We start from the raw sequence: 27,159 nt of genomic DNA, 5'->3' as shown, positions 1-27,159 counted from the left end.
CTTGAAAGTACCATCCCTAAGATCTGAATCTCTCCCATGATCGTCCAGGATGTGGTGGAAGCCGTCAACCGCTCTGCATTTGTCAATTCGGACATGCCCGTCATCCTGTCCATTGAGAACCACTGCTCCTTACCGCAGCAACGAAAGATGGCAGAAATCTTCAAGGTATGAGACCTGCTTTTTTGTTTTGTCAATTTAATCCTGATTTTAATAGTATTAAATCTCAACTCAACTCAACTCAACTTAATTTATATCGCACCTTTCATACATAAAAACATGCAGCCCAAAGTGGTTCACAGAATAACAGAGAGACAGAAAACAACAGCAATGGTAAAATTATAAATGGCAGGATTATAAATAAAATACTTAAAAATAAAATAAAATCAATACAGTAAAATTAATAAAATAAGTAATAGTGGAAATAAAAGTTAAAAAATAAGGTAGCATTAACAAGATCAATGTGAATACAAGAAATAAATAGATAAATAATAATGAAATAAGATAAATATATGTTAAAGCAATGATTCAAACAATACTGAGGTCTAAAAGAATGAGTACTGCCAAATTGTTTTCGTCTAAAATCAATCTGATGTCATTTGTAACTTTGAGGGGGGCAGTCTCTGTGCTGTGGTTTGATCTGAAGCCTGATTGGAATTTCTCTAAAATGTTATTATTGATTAAGTGAACTAAAAGTTGATTAAAAACAATTTTCTCTGAAACTTTGCTTAAAACGGGGAGGTTAGAAATGGGACGGTGGTTTTTTAACTCTAAGGGATCTAAGTTGGGTTTTTTGAGGGTAGGTTTCACCATGGAGGTCTTAAAAACTGAGGGGAAGATGCCTGAGCTGAGGGAGGAGTTGATGATCTTGGTTGTAAAAGAGACACAAACTTTGTTGACTTGTGTGTACATAACACTCCTTTACACTCATTTCATACATCCTATAGGACTGCCATTAAAGTATTTTAAGGTGGCCTCTAAATCTGGACCCTAATAGAATAGCATTGAATAGATCTTTATTGTTATTGTTGTAAAACGATGGGAGGCAGCTTAGTAGCTTCACATTAAAACATTTAAAATAGAAAAATTATACAATATATGTAAAATCAAGGTAATTAAAAAAAAATGAGATAATAAAAATGAGTTAGAAATAAAAATAAGTTAGAAATTTTATAGAAAGACTTTTCCCTAAAATTGTACAGGTAATACATGTTAGAACAATTTTGATAATTCATTATCTTAGATTTGAAACATAACATGCACTCTTCCACATAAAATTTCCCCATGATACTTTCGTAGCACTTTTTCAGCAAGGGTAGTACTTCTCTCCATTCTTTTTCCATGGTCAGATATCCTCCTTCTGCTGCTGGCATTTGAACTCTCAGCCTCCAGCGTGCTTTTCTAATCTTAAGTCTACAACTTTCCCTTTCTTCTTTTTTAAGACATCTTCTCAAAGCCCGAAATATCTGTGCACCACAGACACATCATGGAATATCATCTTGCTTTTATGTAACAAAACTTCCTAGCGTCCCCTCCTCTCTTGGGACCGTCTTCTTCTGTGTAGCCTGATAAAGAAAAGTCTTTCATGTTCAAACAGCTCCGTGCCTCCAGCCAGCTTATGTCACTGCAGGCTTGTTTATTTGAAATGTTGTTTTGTGTTGATAAAAGCTCTTTGATTCTCCTCTCCTCCTTTCACTTGACAGTCTGCTCACATTATCAAACATTGATGTCTGTGTCTCATTCTTGATTTTTCTTTCTTTCTTTAAAAATTCATCAGACGGTGTTTGGGGAACGTCTGGTGACGCGCTTCCTCTTTGAAAGCGACTTCAGCGATGACCCTCACCTGCCGTCTCCGCTGCAGCTGCGTGGGAGGATCCTCCTCAAGAACAAGAAGCTCAAAGCTCACCAGGCGCCCGTCGACATCCTCAAACAGAAGGTTGAAAAGAAAGACAGGCACTTTGTTCACACATATTCACCAATCCATAATTTATATTTTCACTTTAGCTTCCCTTTAAACGGCCTTTCAGGTAGCATCAGCTCATTCAATATTCAACACTTTGCTTTCACACATAAATAAAAGATGCTAATGTGCTTGAACGTAAACACAATTTCACACAGTTTACGACACAGAAAGGAAGTGCTTCTGTATAAACACACTACAGAGTCTACAGATCGCACATTTACAGGTAATGGATAGGTACGGAGCACACGTCAGGGACAGCTGGATCTTTGTGAATATCTTTATTTTCCTTGCATGTTTTTTTAACACATGCACTCACTTATTTTTTAACCCTTTCCCAAGGCTCATCAACTGGCCCACATGCAGGCCCAAGCCAGTAATGGGTCACCAGGGGTTACCTCGCCCAGCAACCACACCAATGAGGAAGAGGAGGAAGAAGAAGACGAGTATGACTATGACTACGAGTCACTCTCAGATGGTAAGGATGACAACAATCCAGCTAGCTTTGCTTTTCAATTCATTGTAATTCAAACAACTTCAAATGCAAAACCTGACACTAAAGATGAAGGACCGAGATTCCAGATCTGTAACCCTTCAATCAGTCTCTTTTTTCCAGACTTTATTCTTCCTCTCTAATTTTGAACACTTGAGTCTTTCTTTGAGTTTACTCTTTATTCTCACTCCCTTCTTTTCCTGCTTGTTTTCTACTTAGCTGATGTCCTCACAGCCTCCACTGCCTCGTATGGCCTTGAAGGTAAATGCCTGGCTCTCTCTTTGTGCCAGTGTTTCCATCTGCTTTTGTTTTGCAGTGGTAGATAACGCTTCATAGAAGAGAACTTCAGAGCATCTTTAAAATATGTCTCATAACGTTCAATCTTAATTCACAACTGAGATTCGAGGTGAAATGATGGCTCCTGTTGTGAATGTTCTTACTGAGGCTGTCTACCACAGCAGAGTAAATACAGAGGAAACACTGGTGTGGAGACGTGCACAAGTGATCTGCATTGTTGCTGTAGACTGACTCCTGTATGTGCCTGCATACTGCAAAAAGCTGCTAGCCTACTGCTAATTGTAAACGTCAGCTGCTGTATTGTAGCTGGATATCATGTAAGATATTCAGACTTCAACCATTTCAACTCCAACTTATATGTTTTTTAAATCTGATGACTTCTGTTATAAACCTCACCTCAAATGAAATATAGTAATAAATTAATAGTAATTAAATAATGATCGCTCACATCTCAACTCAACTTTATTTATATAGCACCTTTCATACATAAAAACATGCAGCCCAAAGTGCTTCACAGAACAACAGAGAGACAGAAAACAACAGCAATGGTAAAATTATAAAAGGCATGATTATAAATAAAATACTTAAAAATAAAATAAAATGATTCAGTAAAAAAAATGAAATAAGTAATAGTGGAAAGAAAAGTTAAATTTAAGGTAGAGTTAACAAGATCAGGTGAATACAAGAAATAAATAGATAGATAAATAATCAAATAAGATAAATATATGTTAAAACAATGATTAAAATAATAATGATTAAAATAATAATAAAAAATAATAAAGAGTTCCACAGCTTGGGGGCGTAAAAACAGAAAGCTCTCTGGCCGGCGCTTGAGTGAGACACGGGAGGAACATTTAAAAGGGAAGCATTCAAGGCCATTACTTCAACTATTACAACTCCAACTTATATGTTATTGAAATCTGATAACTTCTGTTATAAACCTCACCTCAAATGAAATAGAGTAATAAATGAATAGTAATTAAATAATGTGCGCTCACATCATAGAAGTTAAGACACATGCTTAATATACAATGTTTTTTTAATGTAAACTTGATTAGTTAAAATTAGGGATGGCTCATGATTTTCGACTGCTCGAATATTCGTTCACTTATTAGAAATGGAAGAGTTACAAATATTAGCTCATTTTAAAAGTATAATTTTTCATCGTTTTCCATGGTGTCTGGTTGTAATATGCTATTCCCGCCAGACGGTGGCTACAGAGCATCTTAAAATTGTTTGCTAACTGCATTAATAACAGAAGCAGAAGAATGCTAACTGCATTAAATAGGGCCGAAAACATTAGCAACAGTCATTGGAAATTCGTGTGTCGTGATGTGCGATTCAGAAACAGAGAACACTGCAGAGAATGAGCATGACTGTAAAATGTAAACATACACGCCACACTGTTGCCTCACAGAAAAACTGGCGTGAAGGTTGAGACACACGCTCCCAGTGCCTGCTGTTAACAGCACCTCATCCCGCTTGCTAACGGGTAATCGCTGAAAAGATGCCAGTGATTATTGAATAGTATTTCGGCTTGAAATATCCATCCCAAGTCAAAATACATACATTTAGCACTTATAAATGCCAAACATTGGATAGTTTATGAAACCAAGTGTGTTTGTTTCATCACTACTTTTTTATTTAGATAATAGCAACAAACACTTTGAACATCAAGCTTGCTTCAGCAGTCTATTAAGTTGTGTATGCAAAGTGAGGTGACTTTGTTAATATCCACTCTGTGTTTCCATCATTCACTTCTAATCCATATAAAATTCCATCAGCACGAACACTGTGTAAGAGTTACCTTGACATTTTAGAGGTGATTTTGAAGTGAGCTTGTGTCTTGTTTGTGATTTGTCAGCATGTTTAAAACGTCTTCTAAGACATCCTGCTTGAAGATCCTAGCCTCAGTTTTTCAAACTACCTTCCATATCATGGGTGACATCAACAACAGAAACTTCTAATGGAACAAAACTTCCATCTTTTTTTTTATTCTTAGCTGTCTTCATGGTTCCTCCTTACTACCACAGACACATCACCTCCCCTCCTCCCTCCCTCCCTCCATACCGTATTTGTGTACTGTGACCTCGCCAGTGGCTGGGCAGGCTCATCAGGGAAACAAAACAAAGCCATCTGGTTTCTCAGGCCCCACGCTGCCCCCCACACTAAACAACAGACCAGGGGAAACTACCCTTCCCCGGTCCCAGACCCACAACTGCTCTCCCCGAATCCCCCTGCCCTCTAATGGTCCCTGTCAGTGAAGTTACCGCTCACAGAATTTTTAAAAAGTATTCCCATGCTCTACACCTCATAGAGTGGCACCATTGTAACTCGAACTTCCTTTTTTTTTTTAAAGAAAAATAAGACAGCAAGAAAAAAAAAAAACATTCTTCCTTTAACTGTCTATATCTGCATCACCATGTCCTCTTTACAAGTAACATCCTCAAGTCACAGCCTGGAGCGTCTCAGTCTTCTGATTACTAACTAACTGACACTTAAGGTCAAAGCTGTTTCAAGAGGAGTGATTCCAAGAGTCAGTAGTCAGACAACTTTTCCTGTGATAAAAGCTTCTGCAATTTTTAAGCTAATATGTTAAGTTGTGGGTTTTTGGCAGCAATGAATGTGTGTAGGAGTAAGGGAAGACCTCCCTACTTTTACTTCCATTTACAGTAAATAAAAAGTGCTCTGGGTATAAATGAGAAGGAGGTTTGGTAAGGTTCTACTTGGAAATAAACTCAACAGATCTACAAGTAGTATTAGAAAACATACTGTTGTAATCATTCTTTTAAAAAAATGTATCATACTTGATTGTATGTTGACATATCGGACCAAAACTCATGCTAGATATGCTTGTATATTTGATTTATAGAACGCTTAATTTATGTAGCACTATCCCGCTCACTATACAACTTAGTTTCTCTGTTAAAAAATAATGTATAGACTACATTTTCAATGTTTGAAACTGCTGGCTTCAAATTCTTTTGGCAGCAGGGAAAAAAAGCTCTCACAAGCAAATGGTTGAAACCTGATCCCCCTAATATTGATGACTGGATTGAAATAATAAATCAAATTTATATTCTGGAAAGGCTTTCATGCTCCCTCAAGGTTCAAAAGGAAAGATTTTACAGAAGCTGGTCCAAATGGACAGAATATGTTAAACCTGTGAGGCCAGATTTCATCTGACTGAATAGAGTGAAGGAGTGAAGATATGGTTAATTCATATTTTATCTTTGGCTTGCTTTTTATTTGATTTTTGCAATCTCTTCCATCTATACCCTTAACACACAATCACCCCATGTTCTTTTTTATGTCTTAAGTTTGCTAAAAAAAACACAATAATAATTGAAGAGCTAAATTGCTGTAGAACTATCAAGTATGTTTTACCTACTATACATCTTACATTCTGCTGTAGAATAACTACTGACTGTAAAGTGTTTGCTCTTCCTCAATAAAGAAAGAATAAAAAAATAAAAAAAGAAACTGCTGGCTCGACGTGATGCTCCGACTTTATTAGGCACCAAAAAAAAAACAGCCTTTCTCTTATCAACAGTTGTTAAAAGAAGATTCCCAGATGCTAAATTTACTGCTAATGTCACTCTGGGAATTAAACACACTGTATATCAACTGTCACACCAACTCCAGTGTATCATTTTTATTCATTCTGCCTGCTTTGCTGACTCACAAAAATTATGGATTGGAGTTGATGTGAGGGAATTGCATTCCTGTGGATCATGAAGTGTGTTCTGTAGAAGAAATTAAGCCTTGAAGAGAGATCTGTCTGGGGATGGAGTTGCTTAATTAGCAGGTATTTCAACCTGACGGCTGCAGGCTCTGCCCTATTTGCACTTCATCAATGCATCAATATTTTTTGCATTCTGCATATGACTCTAAATGAAGCTGAATTCATTTGAGCAGTATATTTAGCACTTTTATAATTAACTGTTTTTTTTAAACAGATAACATTCTGGATGACAAGCCAGAGGGGAAGAGCTCAGTAGACAAAGAAGAGCAACCTGTTGATGAAGTACCAAAGAGGATGAAGAAGTCGGATAGCACCACGCAGAGCAAAGGAAAGGTAAAACATGACTTTATTAAACTGACCTAACAGCTTGAAAGTGGTCCACATAACTAAATAAGAATAAATATTATTTAAAAGCCTGTTTAAATGTTCCTATGGTGTCCCTCACAAGTGCCGGCCAGAGACCTTTATATTTTTAAACCCCTAAACCGTGGAAATCTCTGCCTCCGGACATTAAAACGTTGAGCTCTCTGGGTGTTTTTAAAAGTAAACAGAAGAAGTAATTTCTTTTTAGCCCTAGACTGCATTATTACCATTGTTTTAGCATATTTGGTGTTAATTGTTTTATCTTATTGTATGCTATTTTAATTTTCTGCTATTTATCAGATCTTATTTTATTGATTTTATTCTAATAGTTGTATTTTATTTTGAAGTACACTACCAGTAAAAAGTTTAAACACACCTTCTTATTCAGTGGTTTTTATTTATTTTAATTATTTTCAACATTGTAGATTAATACTGAAGACATCAAAACTATGAAACAATCTGGTTTGGCCATAATCTGGATTACAACAGTAGTCAAATAGGGCTATGCATTGTGTACTAACCCTACCTCTGAACAACACAACTGATGGTCTCAAACGCATTAAGAAGGCAAGTCATTCTACAAATGAACTCTTGACAAGGATCATGTTCATTAGGAACCATTCCAGGAGACCACTTCATGAAGCAGACTGAGAGAATACTAAGAGTGTACAAAGCTGTCATGAAGGAAAAAGGGGGCTACTTTACAGAATCTAAAATATAAAACATATTCTGCTTTGTTTAACACTTTTTTGTTAATTAAATAATTCTATATGTGTTCTTTCATAGTTTTGATGTCTTCAGTATTAATCTACAGTGTTTACAATAAATAAAAACCCTTGAATAAGAAGGTGTTTCCAAACTTTTGACTGGTAGTGTATTTCATTTCTACCTATCGCTGTTAGTTTCTGTCTCTCTGTTCTTTTGTGAAGCACTTTGGGCTGCATGCTTGAATGTAAAAAGAGGTTCTATATAAATAAAGATGAGTTTAGTTGCATAGCTACTAGCCAGTGGGTATTTTGACTGTATTTAATCCAGTAATTGTAGGTCATCAATACTGGTATTATTAGAGAATTATAAGAGAATGAAGTGCAACAGCTGCTCCAAATGTAAATGTTTGTCTCATCAAGTAAAACCACGTTTTCCATGTCCACTCTCCACTGTGTGTTCAGGTGTTTGACATGGAGCTAGGTGAGGAGTTTTACCTTCCTCAGAACAAGAAGGAGAGTCGACAGATTGCCCAGGAGCTGTCCGACCTCATCATCTACTGTCAGGCTGTCAAATTCCCCGGTAAGAAGTATTCCATTTTTCACTGTTACTTTGTGTTCCTCCTCTAGTTCTTCATTCAGATTCATCCTCAGTAAAAATCTCTGAAGCATGTAAGGGGTCAAACTTCTCCCCATGTTTTCCTTATTTTTTTTCATAAATAGACATTTAATACCTCACTGTTACACTCCATTCCTCTCCCACACAGGACACCCACTAAGATGAAGATTATTTTTCTCCCCCATGGGAAAGATATGATTAGTCCCCAAGCTGTCCCAGTTTTGCTTTTTGTACTCCTATAAAAGTTCTCATAATCCCTCTTTATTGGGTTTTATCTTTTTTCCTTTCTTACATTGTCTCAATTGTTTCTTTATAATCCCTTAAATATCAAGCTCTTATCTTGTCTCCGGTGTTTTTCTCCTCTTCTTTTTTTAAGCATGACATTTGCTCTTATAAACCTGTCTGTGATTCCTCAGCTATTTTTATTTGTTTACTGTTTCCATGGACCTCAGGCTGGTCACTGCAGCCTGATGTCTGAAGTGGTTGAAGAGGAACTAAACTCAACTACAAACATTCCTGTTATCTCAGAAGAAGAAAAAATCACCATTCAGAGAATTCATGGCACATTTTAAAATCTGGAATGAATTTTGAAGAGGCGACATTAATCAGACATCAACAAATGTCCTCTGAGTGGTGTCTGGCTGGGAAAAGAGCAACTTCCTCATTATGACAGAAAGCGACCGCGTTTAGAGAAAATGAGTTCTGGATTTTGAGAAACAAATTGAGAGAGATACTGATGTAATGAGTGCGCCGTCTCCAGTCAGTCTGTGTCACATTATTGACCACTTTTCTTTGTCTGCCTCCTGTGTGTGTGTTTGTGTGTGTGTGTGTGTGTGTGTGTGTGTGTGTGTGTGTGTGTGTGTGTGTGTGTGTGTGTGTGTGTGTGTGTGTGTGTGTGTGTGTGTGTGTGTGTGTGTGTGTGTGGGAACACAGGCCTGTCCACGCTGTCTCCGGCCGGCTCTGGCAGAGGGAAGGACCGTGGAAAGAGCAGGAAGTCCATATTTGGCAACGCTCCGGCTCGCTGCAGCACAACAGGGGAGGTCATGGCCCAGAGCCGCACCCCTGGGAAAGGTAATATACTTATGTGTGTTTGCTCTATTTTTATATGTTTTTCAAAAACATCTTATAAAATGTAAATAAGATTTAGGGAGCGTGGATGGAAATGTGTTCAGAAATATGATTAAGAATAGAATAGAATAGAATAGCCTTTATCTGTCATTGTCAGGTGTACAATGAAAATAGAAGCGCTGCTCCTGAAGGTGCATGTTATAAATACAAATAAGATAAAAACAGGAAGAAAATATGTATAAAAGATAAACATAAAAAATACAGTAATAATATAAAACAAATGTCAAATATATACAGTCAGGTAGAGAGAAGAGTTATTTTGATTAAGATATTGCGCATTATCGTTACCGTCCTTTTACCCTGAAAACCTCTTTTATTGCCCTTTTAATGCTTTTATTTACTTCTCCATTTTTATTTATTTTTATTTATTCATTTATTTTTATCTATTTATCCTGAAAGAACTCTCAACAATGATTTACTGGTCCATTGTCACACCACTCCATACTGTTTAATTGAAGTGTATTCCCTTTAACCTCTTGCATTGCATTTTGTTTTGCATTGATCAAATTTTCTCTTCCCTGTCTGTCAAATTGTGTACTCTACGCTTTGTTTTTCAAACAGGTGTAAACATTTGTTTTTTAAGGTGCTATATGAATAAAGTTATTATTATTTTTATTATTATTATTATTATTATCATTATTATCATTATTATTATATGAAAGTTTCCACAGTTCCCGGTATTGCACTTGAGATGAATATTATTAACAGTAAAATAAGGAAAATATTAGACTCCTAAGAACATGGATTCAACACAAAATTACACAATATTTTGAAGTAGATTGAAAGGTGAAGAGGTGCCCAGCCCATATGGACTTACAAGACACTACAAAAACAAAACAAAATAGGAGCAACAACATAAGAAGGAGAAGGAAAAAAAAGAGGAAAGAAGTGCAGTTACAATACTGCACATGTCCAGCAATGACCTAAAGTAATTCAAAAGCACAGAGGTACACTTCAGACATTTGACAGTGACAACAACTAAATCAGACATAGAGTGTGCCCCTATGTTGCTGAACAGCATTTAACATAAACGGAGCAAACTGAAACACTTTGTGTGTAAACAGTTACTGAAGTCTATCTTCATCAGACACGGAAAACAAATCAGGACAGTTTTCTGATATTTTGTTGAAAAGGAGGCACCTAAGATCATGATATGATGAGCAGCTGAACATTTTTCCCAGTGCAAAGCAGGTTAAACAAATAATCTGTGAGTAGTCAGAAGGTGATTAATAGAGACAGATAACACCAGAATGAGTCACAACATGAGGAGTGTTTGTTATGACTGTATTTGAATCAAAGACTGCAAACCCACGTTTAATTTTAGTGGATTGAAATCCTGCTGTTGCGTCTCATGATCTGAATATTGGCTGAGTTTTTCCTTCTCTGCATTTTTTTTTTCAAAAGTCCTTGATTTTTTTAAGAATTTTGCTAGACTTATAAGAGATATTAACGCTAAAAAAGCATTAAAGTATGAAAGAAAAAATAAAATCATTTAAATGTTGAATTTAAGGGCAAAAAGAAAAAAATCACAAAACATAGTTTGAAGCCACACTTCAAAATTAGTGTTTACAGCTTAACAAGCATTGGAATAAATGTTTGTTGAATGAAAGTCTTTGCTCTGTTTCTTAAGATTATAAGAAAATAAAATATTGATTTATCCTGATCAACATTTAGGACCATGTCTCTCAAATATAAAAGCTGACTAAAGTAAATGATTTCATGGCCTTTAAATGTCTTTTTTCCTTCTCCTCCCTCCAGGTGGCGCTGAGCGACTCAGCTGGGAGGAGCAACAGACGTCCCCCATCCTCAACCCCCCCACCTCTCTCAGCGCCATCATCCGCACCCCCAAGTGCTACCATATCTCATCTGTCAACGAGAACGCCGCCAAGCGCCTGTGCCGGCGTTACTCCCAGAAGCTGATCCAGCACACAGTGAGCCAGCTGCTTAGGACTTACCCAGCAGCCACCAGGATCGACTCCACCAACCCAAACCCTCTGCTCTTCTGGCTGCACGGCATACAGCTGGTGGCGCTAAACTACCAGACTGATGGTAAGGACAGTGAGAGGAAACTCTGTTATTTCTTTGTTTGCTAAAGAAAAGTCACTTTCCATCGTTTGGAAAGTTTGTGTCACCAATGAAGAGTTTTTTATTAGCGTTAAATAACGAAGACATGAATTCAGCATAAATTATTTCATCTTTCCTCCAGACCTGCCCATGCATTTGAACACAGCTCTGTTTGAGGCCAATGGCGGCTGTGGCTATGTCCTGAAGCCGCCTGTGCTCTGGGATCGCAGCTGTCTGCTCTATCAGCAGTTCTGTCCCATGGAGAGAGATGTGGAGAAAATGAGCCCAGCGTTCTACTCTCTTACTGTGAGTATTGATGACAAATTTAGCAGGGGGGAGGATGAGCCAGTTTCAACTGAAAAGTTTCCTATAGGCACTTTCATCCCCGCAAATTTAGATTCACACCTTTAAGTTTGGTCCATTTTTACAATCAATAAATTGCAAAAAAAAGACCTCAATAAAAAATGTTAATTCATGAGTTTTTGAAGAGACAATGTGGATGTGCATGTCTTTGCTCTGCATTCTCTCCTCTTTGGCAGACCTGCACACTCTGCACAGACATAAACAAATTCTTCAAAGTACTTAAATTAGCTGCAAGTTGTGTTTGGACAGTTTTATTGATTTTATTTTACTGTATTTGCTTTCATTATTTGACAGCCATGGAGGCCACCCAGTTACATTTTCACAACACTGAATGATAACAGAAACCTCATAAAAGTTCTGCTTTGCAGTATGTCCAGGTTTTTATATGAACCATCACTCTGTCTGCACTGACTTTATTGACTGTCCTGTCAGTGTGTGAAAATTATTTATGGTATCAAAGGTTTGTACGGATCTGCACATACTCAACTATTTATCTTTGTATTCTCACTGCAAAAGCAAACATCTAATTTTCATTTTTTTTCAATTTATATTTTTTTAAAGCAAATTTCTCAATTTGATGTAAAAGCAGCACATTTTTAGTCCTAATTCTGTTGATATGAAGAGGGTTTTGAGTTTTGCAGTGTGTCCTGAAGGTCTGTGAGTCCAGTTTATGAAGGGACACTAAAAAATCTACTCAAATTTTGAAATTATGCCTAACTGCTGCCCTTAAGTTGACTGTTTATCTTCAAACATTCATAATCATCTGCAAGATTCAGATGTTCTGCTCCTGCTCTGCAGGCAACATGAGCACAGGTCTGGTAAAGCCATCAGTATAAACAGACGGATGATCTCACACTTATAAAACCTCTGTGAGTTTACATGTGTGTCTGTGTGAGAGAAAGAGACTGGAAGAAGCTGAAATAGAGTCTTTGCTGGCAGGTCAGAGTGACCTAACTCACTGATGTTTGGCTTCTCCTTTATGTTTTGGATGAAAACAACTCCCAGCTTTATTTTCCGACAGCAGACCTTGTTAAAAAAAAAATCATAACCCTGAGTATTTTTCTCCCAGGTTGTCTCTGGTCAGAACGTTTGTCCCGGTAACACCGCAGGCAGCCCCTGCCTTGAGGTGGACGTTCTGGGCATGCCCGTGGACAGCTGCCACTTCCGTACCAAACCCATCCACCGCAACACCCTCAACCCCATGTGGAGCGAGCACTTTACGTTCAGCGTGCACTTTGAGGACATGTGCTTCCTGCGCTTTGCTGTAGTGGAGAATAACAGTTCTCAGACTACGGCTCAGAGGACTCTGCCTATCAAAGCCCTCAAGCAGGGTATGAGAACAGACACCACTGCTGCCACTTGATGAGGAATGATGGGAAAAAATAACAGTTTTTAAATCAGTGCATTTGTAAGTAAAACATATCTTCTTCTGTGCTGTTTCAGGTTATAGACACGTCCAGTTGAGGACACAGCATAATGAACCACTGGAGGTTTCGAGCCTGTTTATCTTCAGCCGCAGAACAGAGGAAAGTCCCACAGGGGGCGCCACTCCCTCATCACTGGTAAGACCAAATTCAAAGGATTAGGGTGACATTTGATACTTCATTTTCATGCAATATTAAAAAAAACTTCTATCTTGAACTTTTTAAATACAAAGATTCCAGTAACTGAGTACATTTACCAAAATATTGCACACTACAACAAATTAGAGGCTCAGTTTTTTTTCCATTTAATGCTACTTCCTGACTTTTTTTGCTCTTTCTGTCCACAAAATAGCGACCAATATTAATGTTTATGAATTTTCCTACAGAATTTGCTCTTTCACTGGTTGAGAAAATTACCCCACGGCTTGAGCAAGAAACAATAAAATATATTACATATTTGTTATCAATGGGAAAACTGTCTGGTTGTCTAAGCCAGGGGTTCCCAAAGTGTGGGTCAGGACCCCCTGCAGGGTCGTGAGACACAAATAGGGGGTCATGAAATGTCATCCCGAATAGTTTTTTTTTAAGTTATCTAAAAATATGTATTATTATTATTATTTATTTTTGTTTATTTACCTTGTTTTCTTATGTTAATCTTCCTTTTTGTTTGTACTGTTTATTATTATTATTTGTTGATTATTATTATCAATTTTTTTGTATTTATTTATTTTTTCTTCGCCTTGTTGGTTTTCTATTACTTATATTTAATTTGTTAACTTGTGGTGAACAAAGAAATACCCCCAAAAATGCAATAAAAAAGTTGAATTGCAATCTAAAAATAGTCAATTTTATCCATTTATAGTAGAAAATATCAACAAAAATATTAGCTAAACTTGAAATAAAACCTTGAAAATACCTTTGTTGCCAGATGACTCCTAAGTTCAGAGTTAGTGAACACTTAATTGTCAAAAGCATCAGTAGCAGTAGTTTAATTCATAACGGCACAGGAAACACAGCCACATGCTCATACAGGTTGACTCAGTTTCTGCAGACCAGCTAAATCAAGCCACATTAAATCACTTCAAGGGGCAGGGGGGGTTGCAAGTCTTTGGCACCTATATTTTGGGGGTCGTGGCCTGAAAGGTTTGGGAACCCCTGGTCTAAGCTAATGCAAGATTAGCATGTTTTAACAAGAAAGTAAAGGTGTGAAATATGATTATTTTTATAAAACATGAAGTGCTACTTTAAATTAAGACTACCCGCCAGTATACAACATAGTTTAAACTAGCTCAACCCTTAACTACAACCACAGCAGTACATTCCAACATGCACAGACTCTTATGCCAGTTTACCTCTATCGAAGTAAATTAACTTGATACTTTTCTACTACTAAAAAACACCACTGTCTAATAGTTAGGATGTGAAATTCATATAATACAACATTTTATTCTCCTGCTCTCTACACAGCTGTTCAGCTCAGAGGAAAAACGTGCATCCCATCAGCAAAAGGTGACGGTGTACGGAGCGCCCGGTCCTGAACCCTTCACTGTGTTCAGTGTCACAGAACAGACGACGGCCAAACAGCTGCTGGACACGGTCTGTAGACATGTGGATTGAAGATTATCTAACATTGTAGATGCAGCCTTTGTACTGTCCAACATGTACAGGGATTTCTGTTTATCCATTTGTCTAAACATGATCTCTCCTCTCATTCCCTCACAGATCTTAGCAGGAAACCCCTCAGAGTACTTCCTGTGCGAGGAGAGGATTCCTCTCTTGAAGGAGCGCAGTGAGGTCAAGCGTAGCGCCCAGCATCGTCCTCTAGCGCCCGAGGAGGAGGTGGTCAGACTGATCTCAAGCTGGAACACTGAAGAGGGATATGTGGGGAGGATCTGCCTCAAAACCAGAGAGGAGGTACACACACACACAGAGAGCACAGACCCCTCATGTTTACCTCATTATTACCACAGAAAACACTGGACACTTCGATGTGTATTACACAGACTATGGCTCCCCCTTGTGGGTTTACATTTAAATTTACAAAACATTTTAGAAACACAAACTATTCAGAACATCTATTTCAGGTTTTCTCTAATCCTTTCCTCTCCTCAGACCTCATAGGTTTCTGAAATGCTGACTTCTGCTGCATATTTTTACCGTCTCTTTTGCTTTAGTTCTTGCAGAGCTTAAATGAGAAGAACACGTTGCAAGAGGGGGAGGAGGAGGTGACAGTTGGAGGTAGAGACGGGGGAGGAGGAGCAGCAGAGGACGATATGTTTTTCGTCCAGGTCCATGAAGTTTCCCCTGAACAACCTCACACTGTGATCAGGGCCCCACGCTACAGTACAGCACAGGACATCATCCAGCAGGTGAGGACAGTCGAGACATGCATCTGTATCTTTTCCAGATGTTTACAAAAAACCTTTAAGTCACCAAACTTGATTCTTCCATGTTCTCTGTCTCGACCAGACTTTGTCAAAGGCAAAGTATTCCTGCAGCATCTTATCCAATCCCAACCCATGTGACTACGCCCTGATGGAGGAAGTGACTAAGGATGCTGGCTCTAAGAAATCCTCCACTGCCAAGCCCATGCAGCGTCTGCTGCTTGATCACGAGTGCGTCTATCAAGCTCAGAACCGCTGGCGGGGTGCGGGGAAGTTCATTCTAAAGCTCAAAGAGCAGGTAGCACAAAACATGGTGATTGATTTACAATGATAGAAGCTTTTACATTTTATTTATTATGTTACATAACAATGCTGTGCATGGTTTTATGTTTTTCTTTTGTAGTTTCCTGTTTATATGATTGTGTAAGACATTCCTTTTAAAGTGCTTTCACTAACACCTGAACTAGAAAAAGTCTTTGTTTGTGCAATTCTTGCGATTACCTGTCTTTTGTTTATTCATCCTAATATTTTCATGTTGCATGCTTTAACTTCTGCATGATCTACTGTGTGTCAAAAGTGTGGTTTTGTGAATTATGTAATGTTTGAATTTTTTTATGTCACAATATATTTAAGTCTTTTGTGCTGATATGTCTGTATATAATCCGTTTTTTAATAATCTGCCTTGTTTAATAAAAGGTAACATTTTCTTAATTCCTCTTTCTTCCAACATTTTTAATTACAAAAGAGTGTACACATTGAGCATAAACAATTATTTCATGCATAGTTAGTTTCAGATATGTTGTGTCTTTGAGTGTTTCAGTGAATGTATTTTCTGCTCCCAGGTGGTACGGGAAGACAAAAGGAAAGTAATTTCCTTTGCCAGTGAGCTGAAGAAGCTGACGAGTCGCAGCCGCAGCATGACGACTGGCAGTGGCGGCGGAGGAGTGGATGGACCTGCCCAGAGTAAGGATGATAGAGCTGCATGCTGTGTGGCTCTAACTGAGCTCCAGGAGTGAGGCTCACATTCTACCTGGTGTCTATGCATGGAAAGGCAACAGAGGTACTGTATGTTGTCTTAACAGCTAACATCACAAAATGCCAATCTGTCAGTTAAAACACAAACATCTAAAAACATGTTAATGGGTTTTTGTGTGTCACTTTTTAAAACTTGATTATGCAAGCGTGTAATTTGATGAAGTGAAGCGTTTGTAATTTGAATGTTAAACTATGTTAAACTAAAAATGGGAAGGAGTTCTGTTGAATCTGGAATGTTACTAAAATCCTAGTTACGCATGAAACTCACTTTTTTTTTCTTACAACTGTCATTGAATTATTTTATAATTTTCTTTGTATTAAGTTTCTCTTTTTTAAACAACAACCAAACATACATACTTAATATGGGCCCCATAGGATGACATACCATTCTGTACATAGTTAAAACAAAACATGAACATGAAATAAAGACAGTGGGAGCGTAGCGGGGACAGAGCAACATGTGTCACAACTTGTTCATGCATTCATTATCTACACAAGTATCCAAAAAAACTTTGGGGGTATGTAGATGCTAAATATATACTCTAACCAGTATATTGTCAATACTAAACAACCCAGCATCCTCAGACTGTGCTTGACACCTAAAAGAGAAGTTAAGGGTGTAACTGAATTATTTAAAATTTTAGTCTGAACTGAGGTTCTTGAACCTCCTTAACTCAATTAAAATCCCATAATTAACTAATCTTTATAAATATAATATGCACTTTTTAATCATCCTATGTAGACAATTATCTGTTTTGGTCAAACAATTGCTCTTTTACAGATACTAAAAGCACAAGGCTTAAATAAACAATAATAATAATAATAATAAACAACTCTGATTGGATCAAAAATTCTTCTGAAAAAGTATAAATGGTTCAACAAAATATTTGCAGGAAGGTTGAAATAGATCTGCAAATATGAAGGATCTTTAAAAACATTTTGTGAAAAGTATGAACGGATCAAAAAAAAAGAATCTGTTATCCAGTTCATATCAGGAATTTTCAACAAAAATGTTTAAAATCTATCAAACTTTGGAAATTTGGGAGATTTTTGCAAATGTTTGCAAATTTTCAATATAATTTCCAATAAAATGTTTACAGTTCGGGGGGGATTTTCCAGAAATTACAAAATATACTGTGGACATAAAACCTTTAAGAATTCACAGAAATGTTCAATGTAAAATTGAATGAAAACACTATTTTCATTTGTGGGAACATTCAACATTTTGTAAACTTGCTAGGGAAGATGATGTACAATGAAATATTTTGGAAACTTTGCGAAATTTTAAGACATTTGTGATGCAAATTAAGAAATGTTAAAAAAAATTGAATATAACTTTTTAAATTTGTACTAGTCATTTCAAAACTTGAATTTTGGAATACATTTTGGAATTTTAGAAATTATTTTAAAAAAGGATATCTTTCATTCCAGAGTTTTTAGACATTTTCAATGAAAATATTTGTGAAAGTACCTTTAAGGAATTTTCATCTCAGTTTTCAGTGAATTTCTCAGAAACAATTAGCAGTTTTCAAAAATCATCCACAGAAATTTTGGAAACTTCATACAAAAATTTGAAAGACATTCCTTGAAGCTTTTGGGATTTTAAATAGATTTTCAAAGAAATTTAGGGGAATAATTTTTTTTTTTTAATGGAAGTTTTTAAACTTATGATGAAAGTTTTTGAAAACTTTATGACATTTTTTGGGCATATGCAGAAATGTGCAACTTCAAACAGACATAAACGTTTCCTCAAAAATTGTGGAAACCTTTAGGAAAGACAGATAAAATAGATGCACAGATTAAAAGTTCTGACTTTACCTCCAAATCTTTATTATTATTGTAAATGTTACACATTGTTACACAGTTACATTACATATTATCCCACAATATCTTATATGTATGTATAATGTATATCATGTTTAGCAACATTTATACGTTTTATTGAATCTGTCTGCAGCAGTGTGCCAACAACTTACTATGTTTTTACAAAGTGTGAGTTTTAACGGCTCAGTTTGATTTCTTTCTTAAAGTCCTAATGTTCTTCATCCTGTGCAGGGTATCTGTCTGCTGCTGTGGGTCTGAAGGCATGGGTGGCAGAGGGCAGAGTTGGGTCTGGGAGGTTGCTACAGGCCTCCTCGTCCTTTTCCTCCTCTTCACTCAGGGGCCCACTCCAACCTGCCAGCCTGTCCACCTCCTCTCCAACCCCCCTATCCTGGAAGCTCCATTTTCTCAGGAACTGGAAGATCCATAAATGAAACTTGGAGAAGAAAGACTTTGTTGACTACTTCTGAAACTTGGATAAGTCTCCTTTCCTATAGTTGACCAGCAAGGGTCTGGCATGTTGTGGAAATTCTAGGACACGCTCCTAAAGGAGTCTGATCCTGGCGGCTGAGTTCGGCCCCTTTGCTCGGTTGAATGTCGGGGGTTTAATAGATTTCTTGATTGTAAGTCCCACTGGGCGTTACCTTAGAGCAATGATGGTCAAAGTGAGCGAGAAGCTCTGGATCTCATTTATTGGTTGTAGCCTATAGGACCAGAGGCAGCTGCTGTGTTTGTGATCAGGGACACAAATCAGTCTCTTTATCAATAGAAAAGAGCAACTTGTAAGAAAAAAAGGACCCTGCCCTGACTCAGATTCAAAGAGAGTTTTGCCTTTGGATGTCCCAGTTTTTTCCCCATCTCCCAACAATTACTCTTATTAATAAGTAATAAGACTGTAAAATTGCAGCACAGCAAACTAAGACTCTTATAAAAAGAGTTAATTATGGATCTCCATGACAGTCAATGCCCTGTCACTGAGTAAAGGGCTTTATTAGATGACAACAATATGTATTTGCTTCAAAAGAATCCCTTCTATCTCACTGTCAAAGAACACAGTGGACAAAAGGAGATCTGCTCATAAAAATGAAAGGAGAGATATGATAGACGGGGGGGAGCAGTATCCTTCTCTCTTTCTCAGGGAGGGGCTCTTTAGGCGGAGGGCATCGTGAAGGAGGCTGACAAGCTGGCTTGTTTGGTTCTTTTCTTGCTGTTTCCAGTTTCACAGTACTGTACGTTTTTGGGCAGTGTAGATGAACATTGCTCACAGAAAGAGAAAACAATATTCAGATTTATTACACTACTATCTCCACCCTAAAGGTGACGAGACATGAGCAGCATTCTAAGGAAGTGTGAGCGCACAATGTTAAAAAAGTGCAAATGCAATTAATTCATCACAATGTTGCAACTTTGCTCTTATTTTCTGGTTATTTGTAGCTGTATCTCTGAGGACCACAGGCTGTTTCACAAAGGATGATCATTATTGATAAGAATCCCTAAAATAAAAGGCATCTTGCTTTGAAAGCCACTCAAATAGGTTCATAAAAATGTCAGGATAAAACTACATATTTTATATATTTTATCATTCTTTTGGTTTCATCCTTTTTTGAAGAAGAAGAGTGATGGTTGCAGCACTAAAATCCTTTAGGGAGAACACCTCTGAGTCTTCTTTAAACAGCATTTTGCACATTTGTTTCCCTTTTGTTGACTTTTTTGTGTTACTGTCTAGTACATAACAAAGATTTAGTTGTTACTAGATGGTTAAATTATGATTATCATGTTTATTACCTTGAATTTCAGCCCAGTTAGGAATTACGTTTTGAAAAAAAGCACAAGAAAATGTTATTTGTTTTAAATTCCTCTTCTTTTTATTAAACCTGATCTTTAAAATTCCCCTAACTAAAATATTTTAACTAAATGATTTGCATTTCACTAATTTTATGAGCCCACATTTCCTCTTCTTGATTTTAAACGCAGTATATTTACTACTAGTATTGACTTATGGTCAATAATAGTAGACTTTTCTTTATTTCTAAATGCTGCTTTTTAAAATTTGAGTCAAACTTGATTTATTTGGGGCCTTTTTCCATTTTGTTTTTGCTCTGATGTGAAACATTTCCATATTTTTATAAGGCAAGATTGTGAACAGTTTTATTGGAAATTTCATGTATTAAGACATAGATCTTACTCTCATGGCTCGTTTCCACCAAGCGGTCTTGTATGGATCAGTACAGTTTGGTACGGGTCGGATCGGTAACACCTGATCCTGTTTGCGTTTCCACAGCTAACCGTGCCCTACTTGATGGGCGGCATGTTAGCCAGTAATAGCGTGACGTCATGGCAGCGCGACACAGTGTACTCTGCGAATAAATGCAACAAAGAGGAAAAACACGAGGAAAGTCTGCACCTCCGCGGTCGACCATGGAATGCTGTTTCTTGACGCTATTTTCCAAACAAAAACAGTTATCTTCCCGAAGTCCACTGGAGATTTAAACATGGCGGGGTTATGTGTTGTTCTTTATTACCGCTGTCGCACAGGAAGTGACGATTCTTTCAACCAATCAACAGACTGCAGTGTTTCCAGCTCCACCTTCTGGGGTCGGATCGGTATGTCTGGCACCCCAACAGAAAGGTACCAAAAAGTGGGATGGTACGGCTCGGTAATTTGGGGACCTTTCCCGGTTTTAGTGAATGGGAACCCCACAAAATGCGTGCTGTATTAAGACGAACCGAACTGAACCGCTTGGTGGAAACGGGGCTTTAGTGTACATTGCTGATAAAAAAAAAAATCCCACTAAGATTTTTAAATCCAGAGACAATTATTTTGTGTCATTTGAATATGAAAAGAAACCTGAGATCATAGGCTTGATTTGCAAGGAGTCAAGACAACTACTACAAACCACATTTTTACTACTCAACATTAATGTATTGAACATTGTGAGATCTGTTCTGTCTTCTCTGTCAAACTTAAATGACAGCATCCTGAACAAACTACTGTTGAGAATAAATTACTCAACGATGCGGAAGATGCTCTATCAAACAGCAAACATGAAAGGCTTCAATTCAAGTTACAATAATGTGTAAAATAATGGATTTGGGTTGGTTAAATGACGAATGTTGCCACACTCCAAGATAATTGGACTTTGTCCTTTCATTTTTTTAGCATACTTTTTTCCTCACTGCTTAGTCATGATGTGTGTATTTTAGTGCAATAGAAAAGTTCACTTCTTAAGGGTTCTTATTGTCTACCAGTGGCTCTCATTTGACCCCTGACCCTGTCGTGTTTTCATCTTTGATCAGAGGTGAGGCAGTGAGACGTAAGGCTAACTGTGATCCAAGAAAGCACAGCTCAGACGCCACTGTAAATGTTGTATACCTTACAGCTTTTGTTTTCATGACTGACACATAAAGAGGCAAAAAAAATAAAAATAAAATAAAAAAGCGTAGTTTTTATGAAAAAATCTACCCTGCAGATGGAACTGTGTGAGGCAGAAAGGGAAATGTTCTGTTTAGTTGTAAATCTTGAATTATCTTCAGTTACATCCTTCAGTCAGAGCTGTGTTCTTGTTTCCTTCTTCTCTAACCTGTAGACCTCATTTCTGAATGTAACATTTCTTAATGTGTTCAAACCTGAGACAAATGTGTGGATATTATTTATTTAAATGTGAAGCCCTGGTTGGCAACTTTCTTGTTCTGTTGTTGTTTGTATGATTTCTTGTAAGTAGTTTAAAATGTCCTTTTTTTTAATTTATTTTAAAAGTTGAGAAGAGAAACTCTGCTGCCCGTACTTTACTCAAATGTATTTACATATGTTCATAGTTTAGTGTATTAATACTCATCCTTCTGTAAACAGCATCTTATTATTATGCCTGTTATTTAGTGAGTTGTCATAGATGTGGACAAAACTCTGACTTTAAAACGTCATTGAGAAGTTTCTGTTGTATTCATATTATCCACTGAATATGACAAACTGTATTTGTTTTCAGACTGTGTTCCTCTACAGCACTCTGTTGTTTCCATAAAATGTGCAGTATACCCTTTAACATCCACTATCTCTGTTATTATGTGGCTGTCAAGTGAACATGGGTCTATTTACTTGAATTTTTATATGGACTAGAGTTGGTGGATATGTTAGATATAATCACAATAAAAATATAATATTTATCACAGTGTCAAGCTTCTATGTGTCCAAGATAAACTCTTGAATGGAGCTCTATTTATTCCAAGCTGCAACCTCTGGTCTTAAACTATGAAGCCCATGCAGAAGTGTTATAAACTGCAATTCATCGAGAATCGATGGCTGCAGAAACACCGGAAACCATATAGACATGAATGGGAAAAAAACGATCTTTGCAGCATTAATAAACATGTTTACAGCCTGGTTCAAAAAACGGCTTGGCTCTACGTAGCTAATCTCTCTATCAGCACACACTGTACGGGGGTGAATTTTTTACGAGTTTTTGCCCAAATAAGGACATGACTGACTTGACTCACGGTCGGGAACACATAGCTGTTGGCTAGGAGTCTCAAACTCCACCCCTTTACGTCACACTCTGCCTGGTTGAGTTCCGGATTTCCAATATGGCTGCCGCCGTCGATCGGCTTCAGGAACAGATGGGTGACGTCACGGGTACTACCTCCATTATTTATACAGCATATGATTTATTCACATGCTTCACTTCCTGTTTCTTCTTCCTACTATGGTTTAATTCAGAGTAAAGCAAAAATACTATTCAATAGTCACCGCTAACTGTTGATCGATTATTCCGGTTTTAAATGACCTGACTTCAATTGTTTCGACCAATCACAATCAAGTATTTAACACATTGGTAATAGAACAATGTTTCAGTCACAGGTGCGACACACCAGCACTAATTAATTAAGATAATAACAACTACATTGGTCACAAACACCTGACACACACTACTAAAATACACAGACTTTAAAAGTTTGGCAATGATTCATCTTCCACTATATTTGATCATAAATAATTTCAAAACTATATTTTGGTGAGTCAGAGCCTCTCTTGTACCTGTGCCTCCTGGCCTGGTGTGGTTAAGAGGTAATCTTCTGGAGATGGCCCCTCATTTGAGCCAGGTGTGGAAAGCTGATAACATCCTTTTGCTCTTGGCCTGGACAGCTTTAATCTCGGGACCTGTCCAGATGAGGGAGGGAGGGAGGGACACTGGTGTTGGGGTCACTGAAATACAGAGCTGAGTTCATTTTATACTGCGAGTATCAACAGATTCCTGAACCTGCTAACCTGAAAATGAGTGGGTTGGAGTGAGTTCTGACAGAGGGCACTGGTAGTGTTGTTTGATTTGTAAATTGGTCTCTAAACTTCAGCTGTCATACAACGTTTGATATAAATATGTTGTCATCACTTACTTTAACTCTCCCTGTTCCATTAAAGTTACTAACCATATATCTTTTTGGGAGTCCCTGAGCTCCCTGTCCCTTGTAAAAGTGTCTTGAAATAGTTTGTTGTGATTTGGCACTATACAAATAAAGACTGATTGATTGATATAACTGTTTAGCTAGTTACAGCGGCAAAGAAAAACTTCCTTTTAACAGGCAGAAACCTCAAGCAGAACCAGACTCATATTAGACAGACATCTGCCTCTACTGAGTTGGGGTTGGAAAGAGGGATAGAGGAGAATAAGAGAGAGAGAGAGAGAGAGAGAGAGCTATTATAGCGATGGTTTACATCTCAGCCCTCCCTTAACAAGTCTATCCCCTTTTCATTTTTGTAAGTAAGCTTGATCGTTGTGAGGTAGGAATTGGATTTGGTCCTTTTTGAGTAAAGTCATCAGATTTCTGACTTTAAATCATGTGATGAATCAATATCTCTGTTTTCCACAGAGACGATTTAATACGCAGGAAAACAGTGCAGGGCACAGACTTAATACCTGTATTTACTGCCTCAGTCTCAACGTCCCAATTTTGTGCATGCTGGCAAATAGAATCTTGAGGATCCTATTTTTAATGCAACCTCTCAGCAAACTTTGTATCAACTGAATTTATGAGGGAAAATTGTCTTAGCATGAGTAACATGCAATAAATCAGCTTTTTGTTAAATGTAAAGAAGTGTTCCTTCTAACATCATATATTTCACTTGCCAATCAAATGCTTTATGCTTGTGATTGAATGTGCTGAGCTCTGTCTACCTTCTCCTCAGTGACATAATCAACATATTTAGCAGAATCAATAATAGCGGCTCAAGCGTGCCCTTCCCTCCTGACACCGTTTGAAACATTACCCTCTTGTACAGTCCAGTAACTCTGGGTAATAAGAAGCACTCAGTTTTAAATATCACTGATGGTACAGTACCCTCTGTTGAGCTCCTTAATGCAAAATTATGCAGTCATCAAATTAAATGTGAGAGGTTTAAAACCTACTAATCCTGCAGCTTAATTGTCTGAATTCTTTTACACTTCAAATAAAACAAATCACTGTAATGTGGTGCACAAATAAAACGTTCTCCCTACCTCAATAAACATGAAGTTTGGTGAGGAAGAAGGATCCACAAGCTCCTATAATTGGATCTCTCAGGAATCCAGCGGGATGTGAGAATTAAAAACCCTTTTTTGACACTTTTTTAACCCTAATTGTAACCCTAACCCTAACCCTAATTGTAACCCTAATCCTAATCTTAACCCTAACCTTAATCGGAACCCTAACCCTAATCGTAACCCTAATTGAAAAAAAAAAAGAACTGACGCCCGGGGATTTAAATACATTAGTCTAACCCAGGATATGAACCCCTCTCCAAATCCAAAGGCCTCCAGAGTGCTAAACAAGAAGGGCCATCCGACTCGGTCGAACGCCTTTTCGGCGTCTAATGAAATAGCCGCAGTGGGGGAATTTGTATCTTGGCTGGCCCACATAATGTTAATGAATCTCCTTATATGGTCAGAGAAGTTCCGGGAATGGATGAACTCCACCTGATCAGGGTGTATGAGGTGGGTGATGATTTTGTCTAGTCTATTAGCTAAAACGTTTGCCAAGATTTTTCGGTCTTGTCCAATCAATGATATTGGCCTATAACTTTTACAGTCTGTAGGCTCTTTGTCCTTCTTAAGGATCAGTGTTATCAGGGCCTCATAGAGTGTTGGAGGTAGCGAGCCTGAATTAAGAGATTCATTGTACATATTGCATAGGAGTGGTGAGATCTCCTTCACGTACGTTTTGAAAAATTCTGCCGTATAGCCATCCAAACCTGGGGCCTTGTTATTTGGTAGTTTTTGAATAACCTCACTAATTTCCTCAACGGTGATAGGCTCTTCTAGTGATTTTTGTTGCTCTTCTGAGATGGCTGGTAGATGCAGATCGGCCAAAAAAAGTTTAATCTCATCAAAACCAACTGTAAGTTCAGATGAGTAGAGGTCCTTATAATAAGATTTAAATATATTGTTAATTGTCTCAGTGTTAGAATGAAGCTGACCACTAGAGTCCCTGATGGCCGGGATGACACAAGCCAGTGCTTTAATTTTAACGTATCTAGCCAGCATTTTCCCAGCCTTGTCTCCTTCTTCGAATTGTTTCTGACGAGCTCTAAACAGTGCAAATTCCACTTTCTTAGATTCAAATTATATTCATATTTCAACCTAGATAGCAGCAATAAGTTAGGGGAAGACATATCCAACTTAAAATTGGTCTCTGCTTCTTTAATTTTTCCCTCTAATGCTACTTGTGCGTTTTTAGCTGCCCTTTTTTTCTGGGATGCATGTTGTATAAAGTGACCTCGAAGAACTGCTTTTAGAGTTTCCCACAGTATTCCTGCTGATGGAGAGCTTGGGGAGTTATCTGCTATAAAGTAGTTTATCTCATTTCTTATAGCCTCTTTAAAGCTGGACTCTATTAATAAACTAGAATTAAGTCTCCACCTTGGGGTTCTCTGTGTTTTGGCAAAAGGGGTTACTATTAGTGTAACATGGGCATGGTCGGATAATAAAATGCTACCAATAGTGCATGAACTGGCAAATGGGACTATGCTTTGTGATATTAAGAAGTAATCAATTCTTGAGTATACATTATGTGGGTGTGAATAAAATGTATAGTCGTTCGTGGTTGGGTTGAGCAGTCTCCAGATGTCTAATGTTCCCAGACCCTCACATAGTTCCTTCAAAACATTAACCGACTGAGATTGTGGACGCTGGGGTTTTTCGGTCTAATATGGAGTCCATTACTTTGTTAAAGTCCCCACCCATGATAATAGGAAAATTACCGAATTCATGTAATTCATTCTCTATGCCAGGAAAGAATTCTGGATCATTGATACAAGGACCATAAATGCAAGCAAGAATAACAGGTTGACCCTGAACTTCAGCTAGAACTGAAATAAACCTCCCTGAAGTGTCAGCATATTCCTTTATTAAGTTAAAAGGTAGATGCTTGTTCACCAGGATGGCCACTCCCCTACTATTACCAGTACCACCTGATGCGTATATTTTACCGACCCACCCAGTGCATAATTTCTTATACTCCTGATCTTTCATGAGTCTCCTGAATAAATGCAATATCACAGTTTTTAGACTTTAAGAATGACAAACATTCCTTCTCTTAGCTGGGTGATTCAGCCCCTTAGTATTGAAGGTGATGAGGCACAACCCCTTGTTGCAACCGCAGTACCTGGTGTTCGAAGACATGATAAAACATCAATGTATGTTTAAGTAGACATTTAGCTATGATATAAGCAATAATTTTGCAGTGTACCTTACAACAAATAACACAAATGAACATAAGTGCTAAACAGCAAAGATGGT

At 37.6% G+C, this 27,159-nt stretch overlaps 1 protein-coding gene across 2 annotated transcripts in view; it reads left to right on the top strand.

The window, feature by feature from the left end:
• The window catches only part of plce1 (phospholipase C, epsilon 1), a 119,941-nt gene extending 99,007 nt beyond the window's left edge, over positions 1–20,934 (top strand). Inside the window, exons 29-44 of one of the 2 annotated variants that reach the window (XM_034708760.1) lie at positions 49–165; positions 1,775–1,933; positions 2,300–2,435; positions 6,707–6,825; positions 8,025–8,142; positions 9,112–9,249; positions 11,065–11,355; positions 11,513–11,676; positions 12,803–13,064; positions 13,177–13,295; positions 14,625–14,753; positions 14,880–15,071; positions 15,332–15,526; positions 15,627–15,839; positions 16,384–16,601; positions 18,632–20,934. In XM_034708760.1, the coding sequence (XP_034564651.1) occupies positions 49–165; positions 1,775–1,933; positions 2,300–2,435; positions 6,707–6,825; positions 8,025–8,142; positions 9,112–9,249; positions 11,065–11,355; positions 11,513–11,676; positions 12,803–13,064; positions 13,177–13,295; positions 14,625–14,753; positions 14,880–15,071; positions 15,332–15,526; positions 15,627–15,839; positions 16,384–16,557 (2,526 nt within the window). In that variant the 3' untranslated portion in view covers positions 16,558–16,601; positions 18,632–20,934. Of the gene's footprint in view, positions 1–48; positions 166–1,774; positions 1,934–2,299; positions 2,436–6,706; positions 6,826–8,024; positions 8,143–9,111; positions 9,250–11,064; positions 11,356–11,512; positions 11,677–12,802; positions 13,065–13,176; positions 13,296–14,624; positions 14,754–14,879; positions 15,072–15,331; positions 15,527–15,626; positions 16,188–16,383; positions 16,602–18,631 lie in introns of those variants that run through there. The other variant, XM_034708761.1, reaches the window with a different exon arrangement.
• The last annotated feature ends 6,225 nt before the right edge of the window (positions 20,935–27,159 follow it).

The sequence above is a fragment of the Notolabrus celidotus genome, chromosome 18, assembly GCF_009762535.1.
Source record: "Notolabrus celidotus isolate fNotCel1 chromosome 18, fNotCel1.pri, whole genome shotgun sequence".
In the NCBI taxonomy this organism is placed as follows: Eukaryota; Metazoa; Chordata; class Actinopteri; order Labriformes; family Labridae; genus Notolabrus; species Notolabrus celidotus.
This window is presented reverse-complemented; position numbering and strand designations above follow the sequence as displayed.